At 36.2% G+C, this 16,822-nt stretch overlaps 1 protein-coding gene across 10 annotated transcripts in view; it reads left to right on the plus strand.

Moving 5' to 3' along the window:
* The window catches only part of KIAA0232 (KIAA0232 ortholog), a 121,298-nt gene that overhangs the window by 90,557 nt on the left and 13,919 nt on the right, over positions 1 to 16,822 (plus strand). For all 10 annotated transcript variants that reach the window (XM_069070253.1, XM_069070249.1, XM_069070245.1 and 7 more), the window contains 3 exons: positions 273 to 339; positions 1,568 to 1,649; positions 4,241 to 7,538. In XM_069070253.1, coding sequence (XP_068926354.1) covers positions 273 to 339; positions 1,568 to 1,649; positions 4,241 to 7,538 — 3,447 coding nt within the window. The remainder of the gene's footprint in view (positions 1 to 272; positions 340 to 1,567; positions 1,650 to 4,240; positions 7,539 to 16,822) is intronic.

The raw sequence follows: 16,822 nt of genomic DNA on the forward strand, positions 1-16,822 counted from the left end.
GCAGTGAGTAAAGCGCTGGCCCCGGAGTCAGGAGGACCTGAGTTTGGTTCCAGCCTCAGACACTTAACACACACACACACACACACACACACACACACACACACACACACAAAACTAGCCGTGTAACCTTGGGCAAGTTATTTAACCCCAGTTGCCCTCCAAAAGGCCAAAAAAAAATATTGTGTATCAGTATCAAAACAAAGACTATAGTTTTCCAAACTTTACAATTGGTCTATTATTGGTCTCACTTGTATATTTCTGTTCTTATACAGAGCTCTGGGATTGAAACTTTAGTGGAGGAGCTCTGCTCCAGACTGAAAGACCTTCAGAATAAGCAAGGTGAGGGATTTTATATTTGCATTGAATAGTTCTAACATACAGTAGTATCATAGATCCAAGAACTTAAATTTGTTTTTACCTTGTTATTACTGATCAAAGCAAGCATAGACAAGTTCTTTTTGATAGGTAGCTGTCGGTGGATCAACAATGCAGCACCATGCTGTCTATGTTTTCAACAATAGTGATAATGAAATTAGATCCTTTATATTCTTCATGCTGATATAGGAAAGCCCCAGAACCCAGATTGTTCTCGTTGTTGGCAGCCATTTAATTTTGTTTGCATGATGACCTGGAGCTATGAGAGGTTTCAAGTACCCTCCTTTCCTTAACCAAGATAAATTCACTGCTAATTGAGTTTTGAAGCTAACTTGATTGTTTCCATTTTGGAAGTAATTTGGAATCTGACAAACGAAATTATCAGGAAATGGGAGATATATGTGTATATATCTTGTGTCCCCCCAGTGCAGGGGACACATATACACATATGTGTGTGCATGCTTTTGTATACTCCCCGTATGACACCTGATCATGACTCCTCTTGCAAGTATTAGGAGAAACAGGTTCCTCACAAAGCTAAAGAGCCTTGGTCCTATCGCTCTTCTTATTGTTGCTGACTTCCCAGACTTGCTGCCTGCCTGAGTGTGTTCTTGCCTTATGCCTAAAACAGCAGTAATATTTGGCATTTTATTAGAGGACACAACTGAAGTCATGCTGAGAAGTCCCATTTAATAAAATGTCTGTATTGTTCTAGAGAGTAAGTAACTGTTAACCTGTCATTTTAAGACACTTCCATAAACATTTTAATTAATTAATTTTAGCCAATATCTGGCAGTGTAAAGTCCATGCATCTTCAGGATTTCAAAATGGTGAAATAATATTTCTAGGATTTGAAACAGATGTTTATGTCTTAAGTCTCTAAATCAATTTATATCAGGAAAACTCAAAGGACTTTATATTATCTAAATATACAAGTCTATACATAATTAATAATAGACACTGAAAATCTCTAGCCTTTAATTAGTGACAACTTTGGCACAAGAAGATTGCCCTTGACAAACATGACAAGTGTTTTTTTTAGTTATTGTTGCTTTTTAAATAGAGAAAATATTATAGCCATGTTCTAGATAAATAATAATTTATATAACTTCTAATTGAGGTTTTGAAATATAAGCAAATGAATATTTAAAAATCAAAATAAAAACATTTCTGAATTTTTGTTTTGTAACAGAAGAGAAGATTAATAAGAAATTAGAGGGATCTCCTTCTCCAGAGGCAGAAATATCTCCCACAGCAAAGGATCAAGTGGAAATGTATGTGGAATTTTATTTTGTTTTTAAAATATGAATTTAAGTTGGTTAAAACAAAATTAGTAGAGAAGAAAAAGTTTTGTTTTTAGTTTTCACGTTCCCTGGAGGTCCTGTTTACATTTACATACACATTTCTTATCATATTTTCTGTTATGTGTTAAATATTAAGGCCAGGTTTCTGATAGGAAGCCTCCACTTTTCAACCTGTTGTTATAGTAAGTTATTTTTAATTGTGTGGAAACAGGCTTTTATATTTTTTAAAAAGTAGAACAAAATATTTTATATATATATTTAGCACTGAATTTCCTTTTTATCCAAAAGAATTAAAATAATTCAGAAAGTTACTTTATGCTGAATAAAGACTAAAGCTAGATAAAAGGAAAATATTATTCCATATTTTCAAGTAGGCTATTTGAGGGTTAGACCAAATTGCCCAAGGTGATATGGTAAGTCTTTAGTAGAATTTGACATAAAACCAAATTACATGATCATCACTATAGTTCTATCCATTAGATTATGTCATAAGACTCAGCGGCTCTATAGTATATGATTAAAGTAAGTATGGTGTTGAATGAGTTTTCTAATAAAACCACAGTCTTTAGGAGTCCATTCACATTAACCTACTCTCAGATGTATTTGTTGGTCAGATGATTCCATCCTACTGTGAAAGTGAAAAACTTACATACAAAGTATATGTTTGAAGAGCCAGAAAAGTTTAGATCCTCATTAAAGATCTTGCAAAAATTCCTGTTTTTAATTGTGAAAAGAGAAAAATCACTAATTTTGATGATTCTGTTCATATTTTTTTTTTGGAGGGGAGGAAGGTAGGGCAAATGGAGTTAAGTGATTTGCCCAAGGTCACATGGCTAGTTGTGTTAAGTGTCTGAGGCTGGATTTGAACTCAGGTCCTCCTGACTCCAGGGCCAGTGCTCTATTCACTGCACCACCTAGCCGCCCCAATTCTGTTCATTTTTCAATTCTAGACCTACACTCTATAAAATATCGACTGTGTTTTCCCAACTTGACAATGAATCAGTGACGAATTCCTTTTGAGCCTTATAACCAGCTGCTCCTCACCAAATATTACTATTTTCAGGATTACACTTGATGAAAATCAAAAACCTTTGTAAAAATTACTTGTGACTTGTTATTATGTGCAGTTGTTTTGTTTTATTCAAAATACAGTATACTATTGTCCAACCTTTCATCCCTACAATAAAATTAATTTGCTCATTCAACCAATGTTCAGGTATCTCCTGTGTACAATGTTAGAGGTGCTGTGGGGAAATATAGTTGCTGAGTGATGACCCTAAGGCACTTTATGCAGTCCCTTCAGAAAAAGTGAAAAAGAGATTACATTTAGAATTAGTACAGTGGAAAGAACACCAAACTTGAAATAAAAAAAAACTTGGGTTCAAATCCCAGATTTGGATCTTATAGTTGTATGTCATTTTCCCTTCTGAGCCTCAGTTTCCCCATCTACAAGATGGGAGAACTGCCAAGGTTGTTATAACAGTAATGTTTTGTAAACTTTAAAGCATTGTGTTAAAATTATTTTTAATTGTCAATAATGTTTTAGTGTACTACCTTATATCTAATCACCTCATGCTTGAATTAGTAAAGTAGCCACCCTCACTCTGGATTTGTCCCTTCCTATCTGTCCTCTATACTCCTGCCAGATGAATATTATTCAAACATTGCTTTTTTTTACTTTGTTGTCCTAATCAGAAACCTTCCTTGCTTTCCAGTTTCTTACCATCAAAAAAGAAAATTTTTCTGCTTTGCTTTCAAGTCTCTCAGTAAGGGAATTCTATTCTATTTTGTTTCCTACTTTACCACCCTCCCCATAAGAATTGTATTATAGCCAGATGGGTTCCCTAAAAGCTTCATGAATGGCATGCTTTTTGTAAGATCGCAAGATTTAGAGCTAGAAAGCTATTTGGTTCAGCCTCCTCATTTTACAGATGAGGAAACTTGAGGCCAGAAGAGTTTGTGATATAACTAAATTCACATGGACCTTGTAGCAGAGCTGGTATTCAAAGCCAGGTCCACTGAATCTATCTAGTACAGGGTTCTTTCCACTACAAAATAGCTGTCTCAACAACATTGTTTGTATTCTCTTTTCTGGCCTGTCTTCCCCCTTTATTACTCCAAATTCTGTCTATTTGTTAAGGCCTAGCTCAAGTCCCACCTCCTCCCCAAGGACTTTCCCTGCTTTGTCTAGCCTTCGGTGATCTCTGTCTCCTCTGGAATATTTGATGATAATCTGTATTGTATTATTCACTACTATTTCATGGATATTAGTCTTATCACTTCAGTCTAATTTTAAGCAGCACCTTGAGGATAGAGACTGTATCTTATCTTTTCCTTTGTACTCTTCACCTAGGGAAAAACTGCAAACAGAAGGACTTACTTGATTTAGCTTTAGCTATATTCCTTTGTATTCTAATTCATTAAATTGGTTATTTGTAAGTGGTGTATAGGTCATCCCTTTTACTGGAATAACCAGTTTTCTGATGTCATTCCAGATAAGGGAGAATTAATCATGTGTATCTTTTTTAAATGCTAATTTTTGAAAGTTTCTTTACTTTTAGGTACTACGAAGCATTTCCACCACTTTCTGAGAAACCAGTTTGCCTGCAAGAAATCATGACCGTATGGAATAAATCTAAAGTTTGCTCTTACTCTAGCTCATCCTCATCATCCACAGCTCCGCCAGCTACCACAGACACGTCCTCTCCCAAGGATTGCAATAGTGAAAGTGAAGTCATTAAAGAGAGAAGCAATGAAGTGTCCAGCACTGTACATGAGCGAATCCAACTGAAAAAAAGTAAAAATGAGAAAGAGAACAAGTTTAATAATGGCACAATTGAAGAGAAGCCTGCTTTCTATAAAAAGCAAACCCGACACAAACCTGAAGGAAAAATTCGCCCTCGATCCTGGTCTTCAGGTTCTAGTGAAGCAGGCTCAAGTTCAAGTGGTAATCAGGGAGAATTAAAAGCATCAATGAAATGTGTGAAAGTGAGGCATAGAACACGAGAGATTCGAAACAGAAAGGGGCGAAATGGTCAAAGCAGGATTTCTGTGAAGACCAGTGAAAGAGCTGAAAGAAAGTTTCATGCTGGAAGTAGCAGCAGCAGTAGCAGTGGGTCCATCAAACAGCTGTGCAAAAGGGGCAAAAGACATTTGAAAGAAATTGGAAGAAATGATCCTGGCAGCACAGAAGGAAAAGATCTGTACTTAGAGAGCAGAAATGAAAAAGAATATAAAGAGGAGCCATTATGGTATACGGAACCAATTGCAGAATATTTTGTTCCTGTGAGCAGAAAAAGTAAACTTGAGACTACATACCGAAACAGGCAAGATACATGTGATCTAACATCAGAAGCAGTAGAAGCATTGTCAGAATCAGTGCATGGTCTTTGTATTAGCAACAATAATATTCATAAAACATACCTCGCAGCAGGTACTTTCATTGATGGCCACTTTGTAGAAATGCCTGCAGTTATAAATGAGGATATTGACCTCACTGGGACCTCATTATGTTCTCAACAAGAGGACAATAAATATTTGGATGATGTTCATCTGTCAGAACTAACACACTTCTATGAAGTGGATATTGATCAATCCATGTTGGATCCTGGTGCCTCAGATACGATGCAAGGAGAAAGTCGGATTTTGAATATGATTCGACAGAAGAGTAAAGAGAAAACTGATTTTGAGGCAGAATGTTGCATAGTGTTAGATGGAATGGAGTTGCAAGGGGAAAGTGCAATATGGACAGATTCTACCAGCTCTGTTGGTGCTGAGGGGTTAATCTTGCAAGACCTTAGTAATTTAGCTCAATTTTTGGAGTGCTGTTCATCTTCAAGCTCTGGTGATGCAGATGGGGAAAGTTTTGGAGGTGATTCTCCTATTAGACTCTCACCTATCTTAGACAGCACAATGCTTAGTTCACACATGCTTGCTGGCAATCAAGAGCTCTTTTCAGATATTAATGAAGGGTCTGGTATAAACTCTTGTTTTTCAGTGTTTGAAGTGCAATGCAGTAATTCTGTTTTACCATTTTCTTTTGAAACACTCAACTTGGGAAATGAAAATACAGATTCTAGTAGTAGTGCTAATATGCTTGGAAAAACACAGTCTAGGTTGCTAATATGGACCAAAAATAGTGCCTTTGATGAAAATGAACACTGTTCCAATCTTTCAACAAGAACTTGTAGTCCATGGTCACACTCAGAAGAAACACGTTCAGACAATGAGACTTTAAATATTCAGTTTGAAGAATCCACGCAGTTTAATGCAGAAGATATTAATTATGTAGTTCCTAGAGTCTCCTCAAATTATGTAGATGAAGAACTTCTAGATTTTTTGCAAGAAGAAACTTGCCAGCAAAATGATAGAACTTTAGGAGAGATGCCTAATTTGGTTTTCAAAAAAAAGTCTAAACTAGAATCTGTCTGTGGTATTCAGCTAGAACAAAAAACAGAAAGTAAAGACTATGAAGCTACACAGGTTTGTAGTGATAGCAGTCCACCAGGAGATGGTTACAGCTCAGGGGTTATTAAAGACATTTGGACAAATATGACAGACAGAAATTCTGTAGCAATGGTAGAAATAGAAAGAATAGATGATGAGTTGTTTTCAACAGATGTAAATAACTACTGCTGCTGTTTGGATACTGAAGCTAAAATGGAAACCCTCCATGAGCCTAATAAGGCAGTGCAGAGATCAGAGTACCATCTATGGGAGGGGCAGAAAGAAAACTTGGAGAAAAGAGCATTTGTTCCAAGTGAGCTATCGAAGGTAGACGGTGGTGATTATACTACACCTTCCAAGCCTTGGGATGTAAACGAGGATAAAGAAAATGCGTTTATTCTTGGTGGAGTTTACGGAGAACTCAAAACATTTAATAGTGATGGGGAGTGGGCAGTAGTACCACCTAGTCACACAAAAGGAAGCCTACTACAGTGTGCAGCTTCTGATGTAGTGACAATAGCTGGTACAGATGTCTTTATGACCCCAGGAAACAGCTTTGCACCAGGTCACAGGCAGTTATGGAGACCGTTTGTATCATTTGAACAGAATGATCAATCTAAGAGTGGGGAAAGTGGATTAAATAAAGGGTTTTCTTTTATCTTCCATGAAGACTTACTAGGAGCTTGTGGTAACTTTCAAGTCGAAGATCCTGGGCTCGAATATTCATTCTCTTCCTTTGACCTAAACAATCCATTTTCACAAGTTCTTCATGTAGAATGTTCATTTGAACCAGAAGGGATTGCATCTTTCAGCCCTAGTTTTAAACCTAAATCAATCCTCTGCTCTGATTCAGACAGTGAAGTTTTTCATCCCAGGATATGTGGTGTTGACCGAACACAATATAGGGCTATAAGGATTTCTCCAAGGACTCACTTTCGCCCAATTTCTGCATCTGAACTGTCTCCAGGAGGAGGAAGTGAGTCAGAATTCGAATCTGAAAAAGATGAGGCAAATCCTCTCCCTTCTCAAGTTGATGTGTTTGAAGATCCACAAGCCGATCTCAAACCCCTGGAAGAAGATGCAGAGAAAGAAGGGCATTATTATGGAAAGTCAGAGCTTGAGTCTGGAAAATTTCTTCCCAGACTGAAAAAATCTGGAATGGAGAAAAGTGCTCAGACATCACTGGATTCCCAGGAGGAATCATCTGGGATTTTGCCAATAGGAAAGCAAGATCAGTGTTTGGAGTGTAGCATGAAAGAATCTTTAGAAACAGAACATATAGAAAACTCGGAAGTGAATTGCAAAATATTGGCACCTTGTGAAGAAGAAATAAATAACTTTTGCAGTTGTAAAGCAGGTTGTCAGTTCCCTGCATATGAAGATAATCCTGTTTCTTCAGGAGAGCTAGAAGAGGTATGTATTTGTATGTGTGCATGCACGAGCACACATGTGCTTGCGCATGCATACATGGATACAAATTAGCATTTTCATATTGATGATCATAGAGTGACAAATTCAGTAACAGTGATATCAAGCAATTGAAATGGTTACTGAAAAGCAAGCTTAGAAATATTAAAGCAAAATCATTTGAAAATATTTAATCTTTCCACCTAAGTAAAACTTTTATCCTTATGGGTTTAGAATTAACCTGATGCTTAATATGGTTTGTGTCATCAGTAGACTTCATTTGTGTTTATTTCTCCTCCTCTTGGAAATGTCAGCATTTTAAGCAGGTTGCAGGTAAAAACAAAAGTTTTTACCACTTTAAGAATGCTTAATTTAAAGTTCTACTCTGTTGCTTCATTTTATGATGCTGGGTTTTCAACTATTATCCCAGCATAACATAAGCTCTAGCAGGTTTTACCAAGCATAAAAGACTTTGAGTAAGGACCTGGTGATGGATTGTACATCTTTAGTCCAAAGATCAGCTAGTTAAGTTCAGAAAGGTTTTGTTTTTTTTAACAGAGTTTAACACTATGTATTGAATTTTTTTAGCTATAGTATTATGAAGACCATCTACATTGTAGAAGAACTATAAATCTGCATCACTTGAAAGGAATTATGATAAAAATCATAGATCTCTGAAAGTTTTAAAGTATAACATGAAAAGCAATTTAGAAAATAGATATATTTATGGATAGTTATTAGTGTTACAGAAAGTACCTTTGCTTTAAAGAAATCTTTATCGCTGGGCTTCTTTAAATAGCAAGTTCCCCTGTGTACATTTAAGACATTAAATTTGTATAGAAATAAAACTCATACATATTCAAGAACATATTCTTTAAGTAAAGCCAAAGTATAGTCAAACTCTAGTTGATGTTCCCTAACATCCTTTTTTCAGTGATACTATAACTACCTTATAGCCATACCCCTTCATAATAGTGTAAAATTCCAATGTAACTTTTATCTAGTCACCTGTGGCACAGGTAGACTGGTCAGTGACTGTCCAGGCTTGCTGCCACCCTGTAATATTTCACATACCCATTTATTTTGATGGAACCCATTAATAATTTTTGTCGTGGTATTTTTATGTACCCATACAAAGTTTTATGGGAAGTGTTACTAATATTTTTGTTGCATATTATTTTGGGAAAACTTGCATAAGTTTTAAGAAATTCTTGTTAATATATTTTACTGTATTTCATAAATGGTAGTTCTCATTTCCTACTAATATATAACCAAAAAATAATTTAAAATCTAATTGATTCTTAGTAGTAAAGGTTAAATAGGCTTTAATCTGCTTTACAAAAAGATAGATTGTCATGTTACTTTTCAAAGCGTCCATTAGCATGGTGATTCCTATGCCCTCCAAAATGGCAGTTTTTTTGGAAATGATTGAGTGTATACTCACAACTGCAATAAGAGAATAGGTGCATGTTTAGTATGTAGCCATTGTTAGATGTCAAACAAAGAAATCTTATATAACTTCTCATTAAACAATAGTGGCTTGGCCAAAGAGGAACTTACAGTACTAACAAAGTTAGTATGCAGAGAAAAAGGCAAACATTTTTTGTTTTCAAAAGATTCCAGGTTATTCATCTAGATTAAATAATACTTTAATATTTGAAATTTCATAACCATTATGAATATTCTCTCTTAATATGTTAACTATCAATATAATCTATTAATATTAATCTCCAATGACAACTCTTAACATAAGGAATTTGTCATAGTTTGTACCTTATTTTTAAAATACCAAACTAATTCTTTTTTAAAGTTACATTTTATATTATTGTCATGATGTGCTTTTCCATACTAGACACTTAATGATTTATGGATTAGAACTGTCATAGATAAAAGTTGAGGATTTTAAAATTTAGATCAACATCCTTTAAGGTCTGCTAATAAAATTTTCATCTTTTGTATTTGAAATATAATCACTTAAATTAGTTCATTAACTCACTGCCACCTGATCTTATAAATTCTGTTTTTTAAATCATCAATTCTAAGTGTTTCTTTAATTACCTTGGAATGGCATATGAGTGTAATGTAATGCCATGGAAAGGCAACTTCCCAAGGTTCAAAATACCAGCATAGGTGCTCTCCATTTTATTCAGTGACAAATTAAGAACAGAGAAGATCAAAATATGACATCATTCAAAATACAGCATTTACTAAGTGTGACTAAATAATCTCCAAGTACTACCCCACCCCAGGACCTTACATTCATTCAATCAATTACAAAGTCCCTGTTCTAAAATGGAGATTAGTTTCCAAGCATAAGTAAAGTACATTCATTTGTTCAATCATAGAACACAAAAAGGTCAAAAGTTCCCCACACCTGGATCACAATCAAACCAAAAACCAAGCCAATACAGGGGAATCTCTAAATGCCATTACTGTTACAATGAGTATGAGCCAATTTGTATTATTTTCATTTTATGTTTCACTGCTCATTCACCTAAATCTACCTAATTTAAGCATATAAGGATAACGATCCTATCAGAATTTCAATACCTTTGTGTTAAACTGTACTTTTAAGCATTTCATGTTACATAACAATTCAAATGTCAACATTAAAAATTAGTTCAGTATATAGATCAAGAATTGGTCCTTGTTAATCCTCAGTACTACAATATCAAATATCATTTTAGAGCTGAAAAGAACTTGAGAGACCATCTACTTCAGCTCCTTTATTTAATAGATGAAAAAACTGAGACTCAGAGGAAAGGTATGACATTGACTCTGGCTAGTTAGTAATAGAGTTGAAGTTAAAATGATGGCCTTCCTAACTACTAATCTAGTGCTTTTTCCACTATACCATGTCTGTTTTAGAGCACGTCTTTAGCTTGTGTCCTGCATAATTTACCTGCTTTCTGCATTTTAATTTTCTCTTACTGAATTTGTTTTAACTTCTCAGTTCATCCTCTGATCATTAGAATTCCTGAAGTTATATTTTAAAGCAAAGTACCTAAATGGCCATGACATTAACTGCATGGGGAAACTGAAATTTGAAGTAATATGGAGGACGTAGGGTGATATTAGTTTTCTTTTTATCATCTTATTCAACTAAAACCATGAGGTGTTCCCTCATGGATTTAGTATTTCATTTGGCTTCACAGTGAAAAGAAAAGAAAAATGAGACCCCACTTTATAGTATTACCATATCCTGATACTTTCTAGTTTGTCATTGTATCTGTGTGTTAAGTTTATCAGAAGTCCTAATTATTCTAGAAAGGGCCTTAGCTACCAATCAAATGTTGAATAGACATTTTGGGATCATCCAGTTATTTATATTTTTACAGGACTCACGAGCAATTGTTCTGGATCCCTTTGACACTACATCTTAGAATCATAGACTCATAGAGTTGATTGAAACCTTAAAAGATAATCTAGTCTAACCCCTTCATTTTGCAAATGAGGAAGCCAGTGCCCATGAAAGTTGAAATACCCTGAGGTCTTATAAACCAGTTAGTGACAGAGCAAAGAGAACAACCCAGGTTTCCTTACTCCCAGGACAATGTTTTTTCTATGTGTTACACAAAAGAAACCTGGTCAGCTTTAGAGAGCCCAAAAGATAAATGTTTATTTTTTTAAAGTTCTTAATAAAGGGAGGTTTTTTTGATGGTGCAAACTTCACTTCAAATGTCAAGCTCTTTCCCTGCTTGTGGTATATGGAAGAAAATGGAGGATTCAGTCAGTTAGTAAAAAATCATTTATTAAGCACTATGTTCCAAGTGGTGGAGATACACAGAAAGGCAAAAGATTGTCCTTGCTCTAAAAGATCTCATAGTCTGATAGGGGAGACAGCTTGCAAACATCTCTGTCCAGACAAGATATATACAAGATAAGTTGGAAGTAATCAGCAGAGGAAAGGCACTGCATTAAGGGAGATCAGGAAAGGCTTTTTGTAAAGGTGGGATTTTAGCTAGTACTTGAATTCATGAAGGAAGTCATGAGGCAGAGATGAAGAAGAGAATTCCTGACATGGGAAACAACCAGTGAAAGTGCATGGAGTCCAGAGGTTGAAGATCTTGTTCAATGAACAGTGTGGAGATCAGTTTCATTGGATTGCAGAGTATTTGTTGGGAAGTAAAGTGTAAGAAGACTGGAAAGGTTAGGAAGGGTCTAGATTATGAAAGGCTTTAAAAGCCATGTGAGATTCTATATTTGATTGTGGAGGTGAGAGGGAGCCTCTGGAGTTTATTGAATTGAAGGGTAACATGATCAGACCTGTGCTTTAGGAAGATCAGTTTGGCAGATGGACTGAAGTGGGAAGATATTTGAGTCAGGGAACCATCTCTTACTCAAGGTTAGGTATGTGTGTACTTTAGTTATATATTTGTTTTATAACTATATTACAGGAGATTTTTTTTAAAGGACTTTATGAAATTTTGAGAATTAAGTATATTCAGTTATTTGGGGAAATGTATGCCTCTTCTTAATTTAACTCAGTTTTGCTAAAAATCTGGAGGATATTCTTGAAGAATTTATTAAGCATCTTCTGTATGCTAGGTACTGTGGCATAATTTCTCCCCTCATGAAGCTTACATCTCATAGGGGTGGGAGGAACGGTGGTATGATTTGCACATAGATTGATTATAATGGAGGATAGGAGAAAGGGAAAAGAACATGTGGTACCTGACTTGAGACTTTAATAAAGTGAAGGATTCCAAAAGGTAGAGATGAAGAAGGAGTGAATGACAAGGTCAAGGTGCAGCATGCACAGATGCATATAGAAGCTGGAAAAGGGATGTCAGATCAGGCAAAGGGACAATACAAAAATCCAGGGACTATTAGAGTAATCCAAGTGAGAGGTCATGACAGTGCCATATGACTGCAGGGAAGAGGACAAATTTGAGAAATGTTGTGAAGGTAAAATTCACAGACTTTGGCAGTGATTATATGTGCATGGTGAGGAAGAGAGGTCATAGATGACTAAGTTTCTCATGTGGGGAATGGGGTGGTAATATCAACAGAAAGGAAGCTGGGTAGAACAGTGAGCTCAGGGGGAAGATAGTGAGTTCACTTTTTTGGACATGGGAGTGGGATGTTCTCCTGCCATCAAAAGGTATAGATGTCTAAAAAGCATTTGGAGATGAAGGAATAGAAGGAAAAGATTAGAGTTGGAAATACTAATTTGCGAATCCTTAGTGTGGAGGTGAATATTGAAAAGTAGTAGCAGAAAAGATTACCAAGAGAGAAAGTATAGCAAAGGGTCCAGGACAAGAGATTTGGGGAACACTTAGGGAGCAAGAAGAGAATGAGGAACCAGTAAAGAAGAACAAAAAGATACTCTTAGAGATAGGAGAACTAGGAGAAAGCAATGTAACTGAATGCAAAGGAGGAGAAAGTATCTCAGGAGAGGATGGTCAGCAATGTTGAAATCTGTAAATAGGGGTCAAGGACAATGAGATCTTGAGGAAAGGACACCAGATTTAGCAATTAAACGATCTTTGGCAATCTTTGAAAAAAACTGCTGTGATCAAGTGCTAGGGTCAAAAAGAAATCAGATTCTAAGGGATTAAGGAATGAAGTGAGGAATCCAAAGACAAAATCTTGGGTATCAGCAAAGATATTAGAAATTAAGCATAAAATTTCCTGCTCATTTACAGAATTGTGTTCATCTGCACCTGGAATATTTCCTTCAGTCTGGTTGCTACACCTGAAGGAAGACATGAAATGAAGCTAGAGAGGGTCCAAAAAAGGACCATTATAATGAATGAATAATCAAGGAAATGAAAGGGTACCCATAATGGAAACTGACCTAAGATTTTAAAAGGGGGTGTAGGGGTAGCAAAGACTGAGTTTGTATATCCTCATTGCTATACAATTCTTAAGTACATGGCTGGGATGAAAACAGATTTGTTCACCATATCAGGAACCTAGAACTAATTTTTCCTTCTCAATCCTGCCCAAAGCTCTGAACTTAAAGGCAGAAGATCTGGGCTCCAGTTCATCTCTTTGGACACTCATTTCCTCACCTTCACAATGGAGATAATATTTGCACCACCTACTTTGCAGTGTTGTTATGAAGAAAGAATTATGTAAACTGTAAAAGGCATTATATATTTATATCATTATTAACAGGCAAAATGGAGTAAAAAATGAGACGGTAACAAACTTAGAGAACTTATTGCTTATGGGAGATAGTATAGTTTCAATAAGGGTTTCCAGTAAATCAGTAATTGATCTCTAGTAGATAATATATATTAATTAATCCAGTAATAATAACTGAAGAAGAAAATGGCAAATAACTCCAATATCTTTGCCAAGAAAACCCCAAATAGGGTTATGAAGAGTCAGACTACTGAAACGACTGAACAACAGAAAGCAAGTAATAGCTAAGTCAGATCTGTTCTGGGATTATATTTTTCCCCCTCATATCCAGTTTGAAACATTTGTTTCTATTTAAATATTTTATTAAAAATTGAACATTGAACATTAAATCACCAAGGAAAATTGTTTAGTAACTTGTAAAGTTATTCAGTCATGTCTGACTCTCCATGACCCTGTGGACCATAGTATGCCAATACTGTCCATGGAGTTTTCTTGGCAAAGATGCTGGAGTGGTTTGCCATTTCCTTCTAATTTATTTTACAGATGAGGAAACTGAGACTTGCCCAGGGTCACACAGCTAATAAGTATCTGAGGCTGGATTTGATCTCAGGTCTTCCTGACTCCAGACTCAGCCCTCTATCCATTGAACTATCCAGCTGCTTAGTAACTACTTATATTTTAATTAATATCAAAGTATCATGTATAATAGTAGTTTTTCAGTTACCCTAAGTTTCCATCAGAATTCTTTGTTCATTTATTTATAGTGTGTGTGCCATTCTTCTGGTTTTGCTTTTTTTCTCCAAATGATTTCATTAAAAGTCCTTATAGATGTCTTTGTACTTTTCGAACAGCCATCTTGATTGCTGTTTAGTATTCCATTGTGTTTAATAGGCTTCATTTTGTTGAACTATTTCTCTCTTTTTAAAAATTTAGATTGTTCCAGTTTTTATGGTTTTTATCTATAATACTGCTATGACAGAGTGGAGTAGAGAGTTCTCTTTTGATGACACTTTCAGAGGCTCTTTGCAGCACTGTAACTGTTTGCTCATAAAGCGTGATTATTTTTGTAACTTTCACTGCATACTGCCAGATTTCTTCCAAAAAGATTTACACATGTGCAATTCTACCAGGAATGAGTGAGTGTACTTATTTTTCCACGACCCCACTTTTAGTTTTATTGCTTCTTTCTTTTTTGCTAATTTGATGAGTGTGAATTATTGCTTAAGAATTGTTTTAAATTTTGTATTTTTGGTTTTTAGTGACAACTGAACATTTTTTCAAGTGATAATTTATATTTCTTCTTTTATCTATTCGTATCCTTTGATCATTTGTCTGTTGTGGACCAGGAAATCACCATTCTTATTTGGAGTATATTCTAAATCTTTTGGGGAAACATCATTAAAGATACAAACCATCCCCTAAGGTTACTGTCAGATACTAATGAATTTACCGTTAGTCTCACCTCTAGTGATGATATCTCTTCTGTAAGTTTCTTATAATATTTCACTTTAACAAAATGTTCCTCTGAAAACATAAAAGGGGCAGGACGAGTCATAGCATGTTCACTGTAGTTTCCTTGTTTGAGAGAACATCCAGATTTACCCTTTAATTGTGATAAAAGTATAGTATATACACTTTGCTTTAGTAGGAAAGTACTGGAATGGGAGCCAAAATGCCTATACCCCTTCTTCACCTCTACCCCTTAGAATTCCTGGTTTTCTTCAAAGCTCATCTCAAACATATGTTCTGCATGAATCCTTTCTTGAGCCTCCACTCCCAGTTACTAGTCCTTTCCCCCCAAAAAAATACCTTGTATGTATTTTGTAAGTATTCGTATTGTAAGTATGTTGTATCCTCTGATAGAATACAAGCTCCTTGAGGGCAGGAATAGTTTCATTTTTCTCCTTGTAATCCCAGTACTTACAGTACTTCACAACTTACAGTTGTGAACCTAAGGAGTGCTTAATACATTCTTATTAATAGGTCAAATGAATGAATGAATTACTTATTGAAAGCTTACTAATGGACTGTGCTAAGCACTAGGGATTCAAATACAAAAGTAAAATAGTCCCTGCTCTCCAGGAGCTCACATTCTAAAGGGGTGGAAACAACACAAATAGAAGTATTCAGCTACAAATCTAATGGGAAAGTCCTGTTGTCCTGAGGGTGCAGTAGCAAAGCAAATGTTAGTGCCCTTTCTTTAATATCATTCCCACTGATAAAATCCTATAAGTTTTTGATGTTGCACTACTGGACAAGGTTAAGGACTTTCCCAGCAAGAACTTGTATTGCTGGGTTATCAGTGGCCAATGACCATAAGCCCCAACAGGAGCAGTGGCCAGGCTACATCTCCACAGATGCTGGCTCCCAGTATGCTGGCTGAGGGCATTGGGCTAGAAGCATTTCTACTCCCTGGATTCATGAGTTCAGGGTCCAGGCTTGTCTCCATCAGAGTTTGAGGAAAGAAGGTGGTTCCTTCCCACATGATGGCTGTGAGGACTGCGCTAAAAGTAAGACTGGTGGTCTGGGAGGTACTGCTATCCCCAGGGCCCCTGTGTCTACTTGACTAGATCAGCAGTTGTGACTGATGGTAATGAGGAAGGTGGGCTCCCTCTCCATAATGATTTTCCCCCTCTATGACAACTGGGCTGCAGTAGAAGCAGAAGTGGTATCTGAAAAGTGTTTTTGTATAAATCAGTGGTGGTTCTGGAGAAGGGAGAAACTGCTGTTTCCACAATTCTTGGTCTCAGAATCCTGGACTGTTCCCATCACAGTCATAGTGGACTTCAATCTCAGTAGTAGTAAAAAGTGAGATAATGGCAGCCAAGAAAGCAAGGGTGATCTGAGGCACGTGTGCATAACTAGCACTAGAATATTAGGGAGGCATTCATTCATTCATTCCAAGACTGTTTGCCTCTTTGTAAATTCTACGCTTTGTTCCTTGTTCTGGACTCTGAGGCCAAAAAGAATAAGTTTAATCCTTTTCCCCTGTGACAGCCCTTCAAATATTTGAAGACAACTATCATGTCTCTATTAAGTCCTCTAGCAACATTTCTTTCTTTCTCTCTCTCTCCTTCCTTCCTCCCTCCCTTTCTTTCTCTCTCCCTTCTCTTCCTATCTTCTTCTCTTTCCTTCCTTCCTTCCTTCCTTCCTTCCTCCCTCCCTCCCTCCCTCCCTCCCTCCCTCCCTCCCTTCCT

The sequence above is a fragment of the Petaurus breviceps genome, unplaced genomic scaffold, assembly GCF_028583685.1.
Source record: "Petaurus breviceps papuanus isolate PSGF00001 unplaced genomic scaffold, PetGlider_PUasm1.0 140, whole genome shotgun sequence".
In the NCBI taxonomy this organism is placed as follows: Eukaryota; Metazoa; Chordata; class Mammalia; order Diprotodontia; family Petauridae; genus Petaurus; species Petaurus breviceps.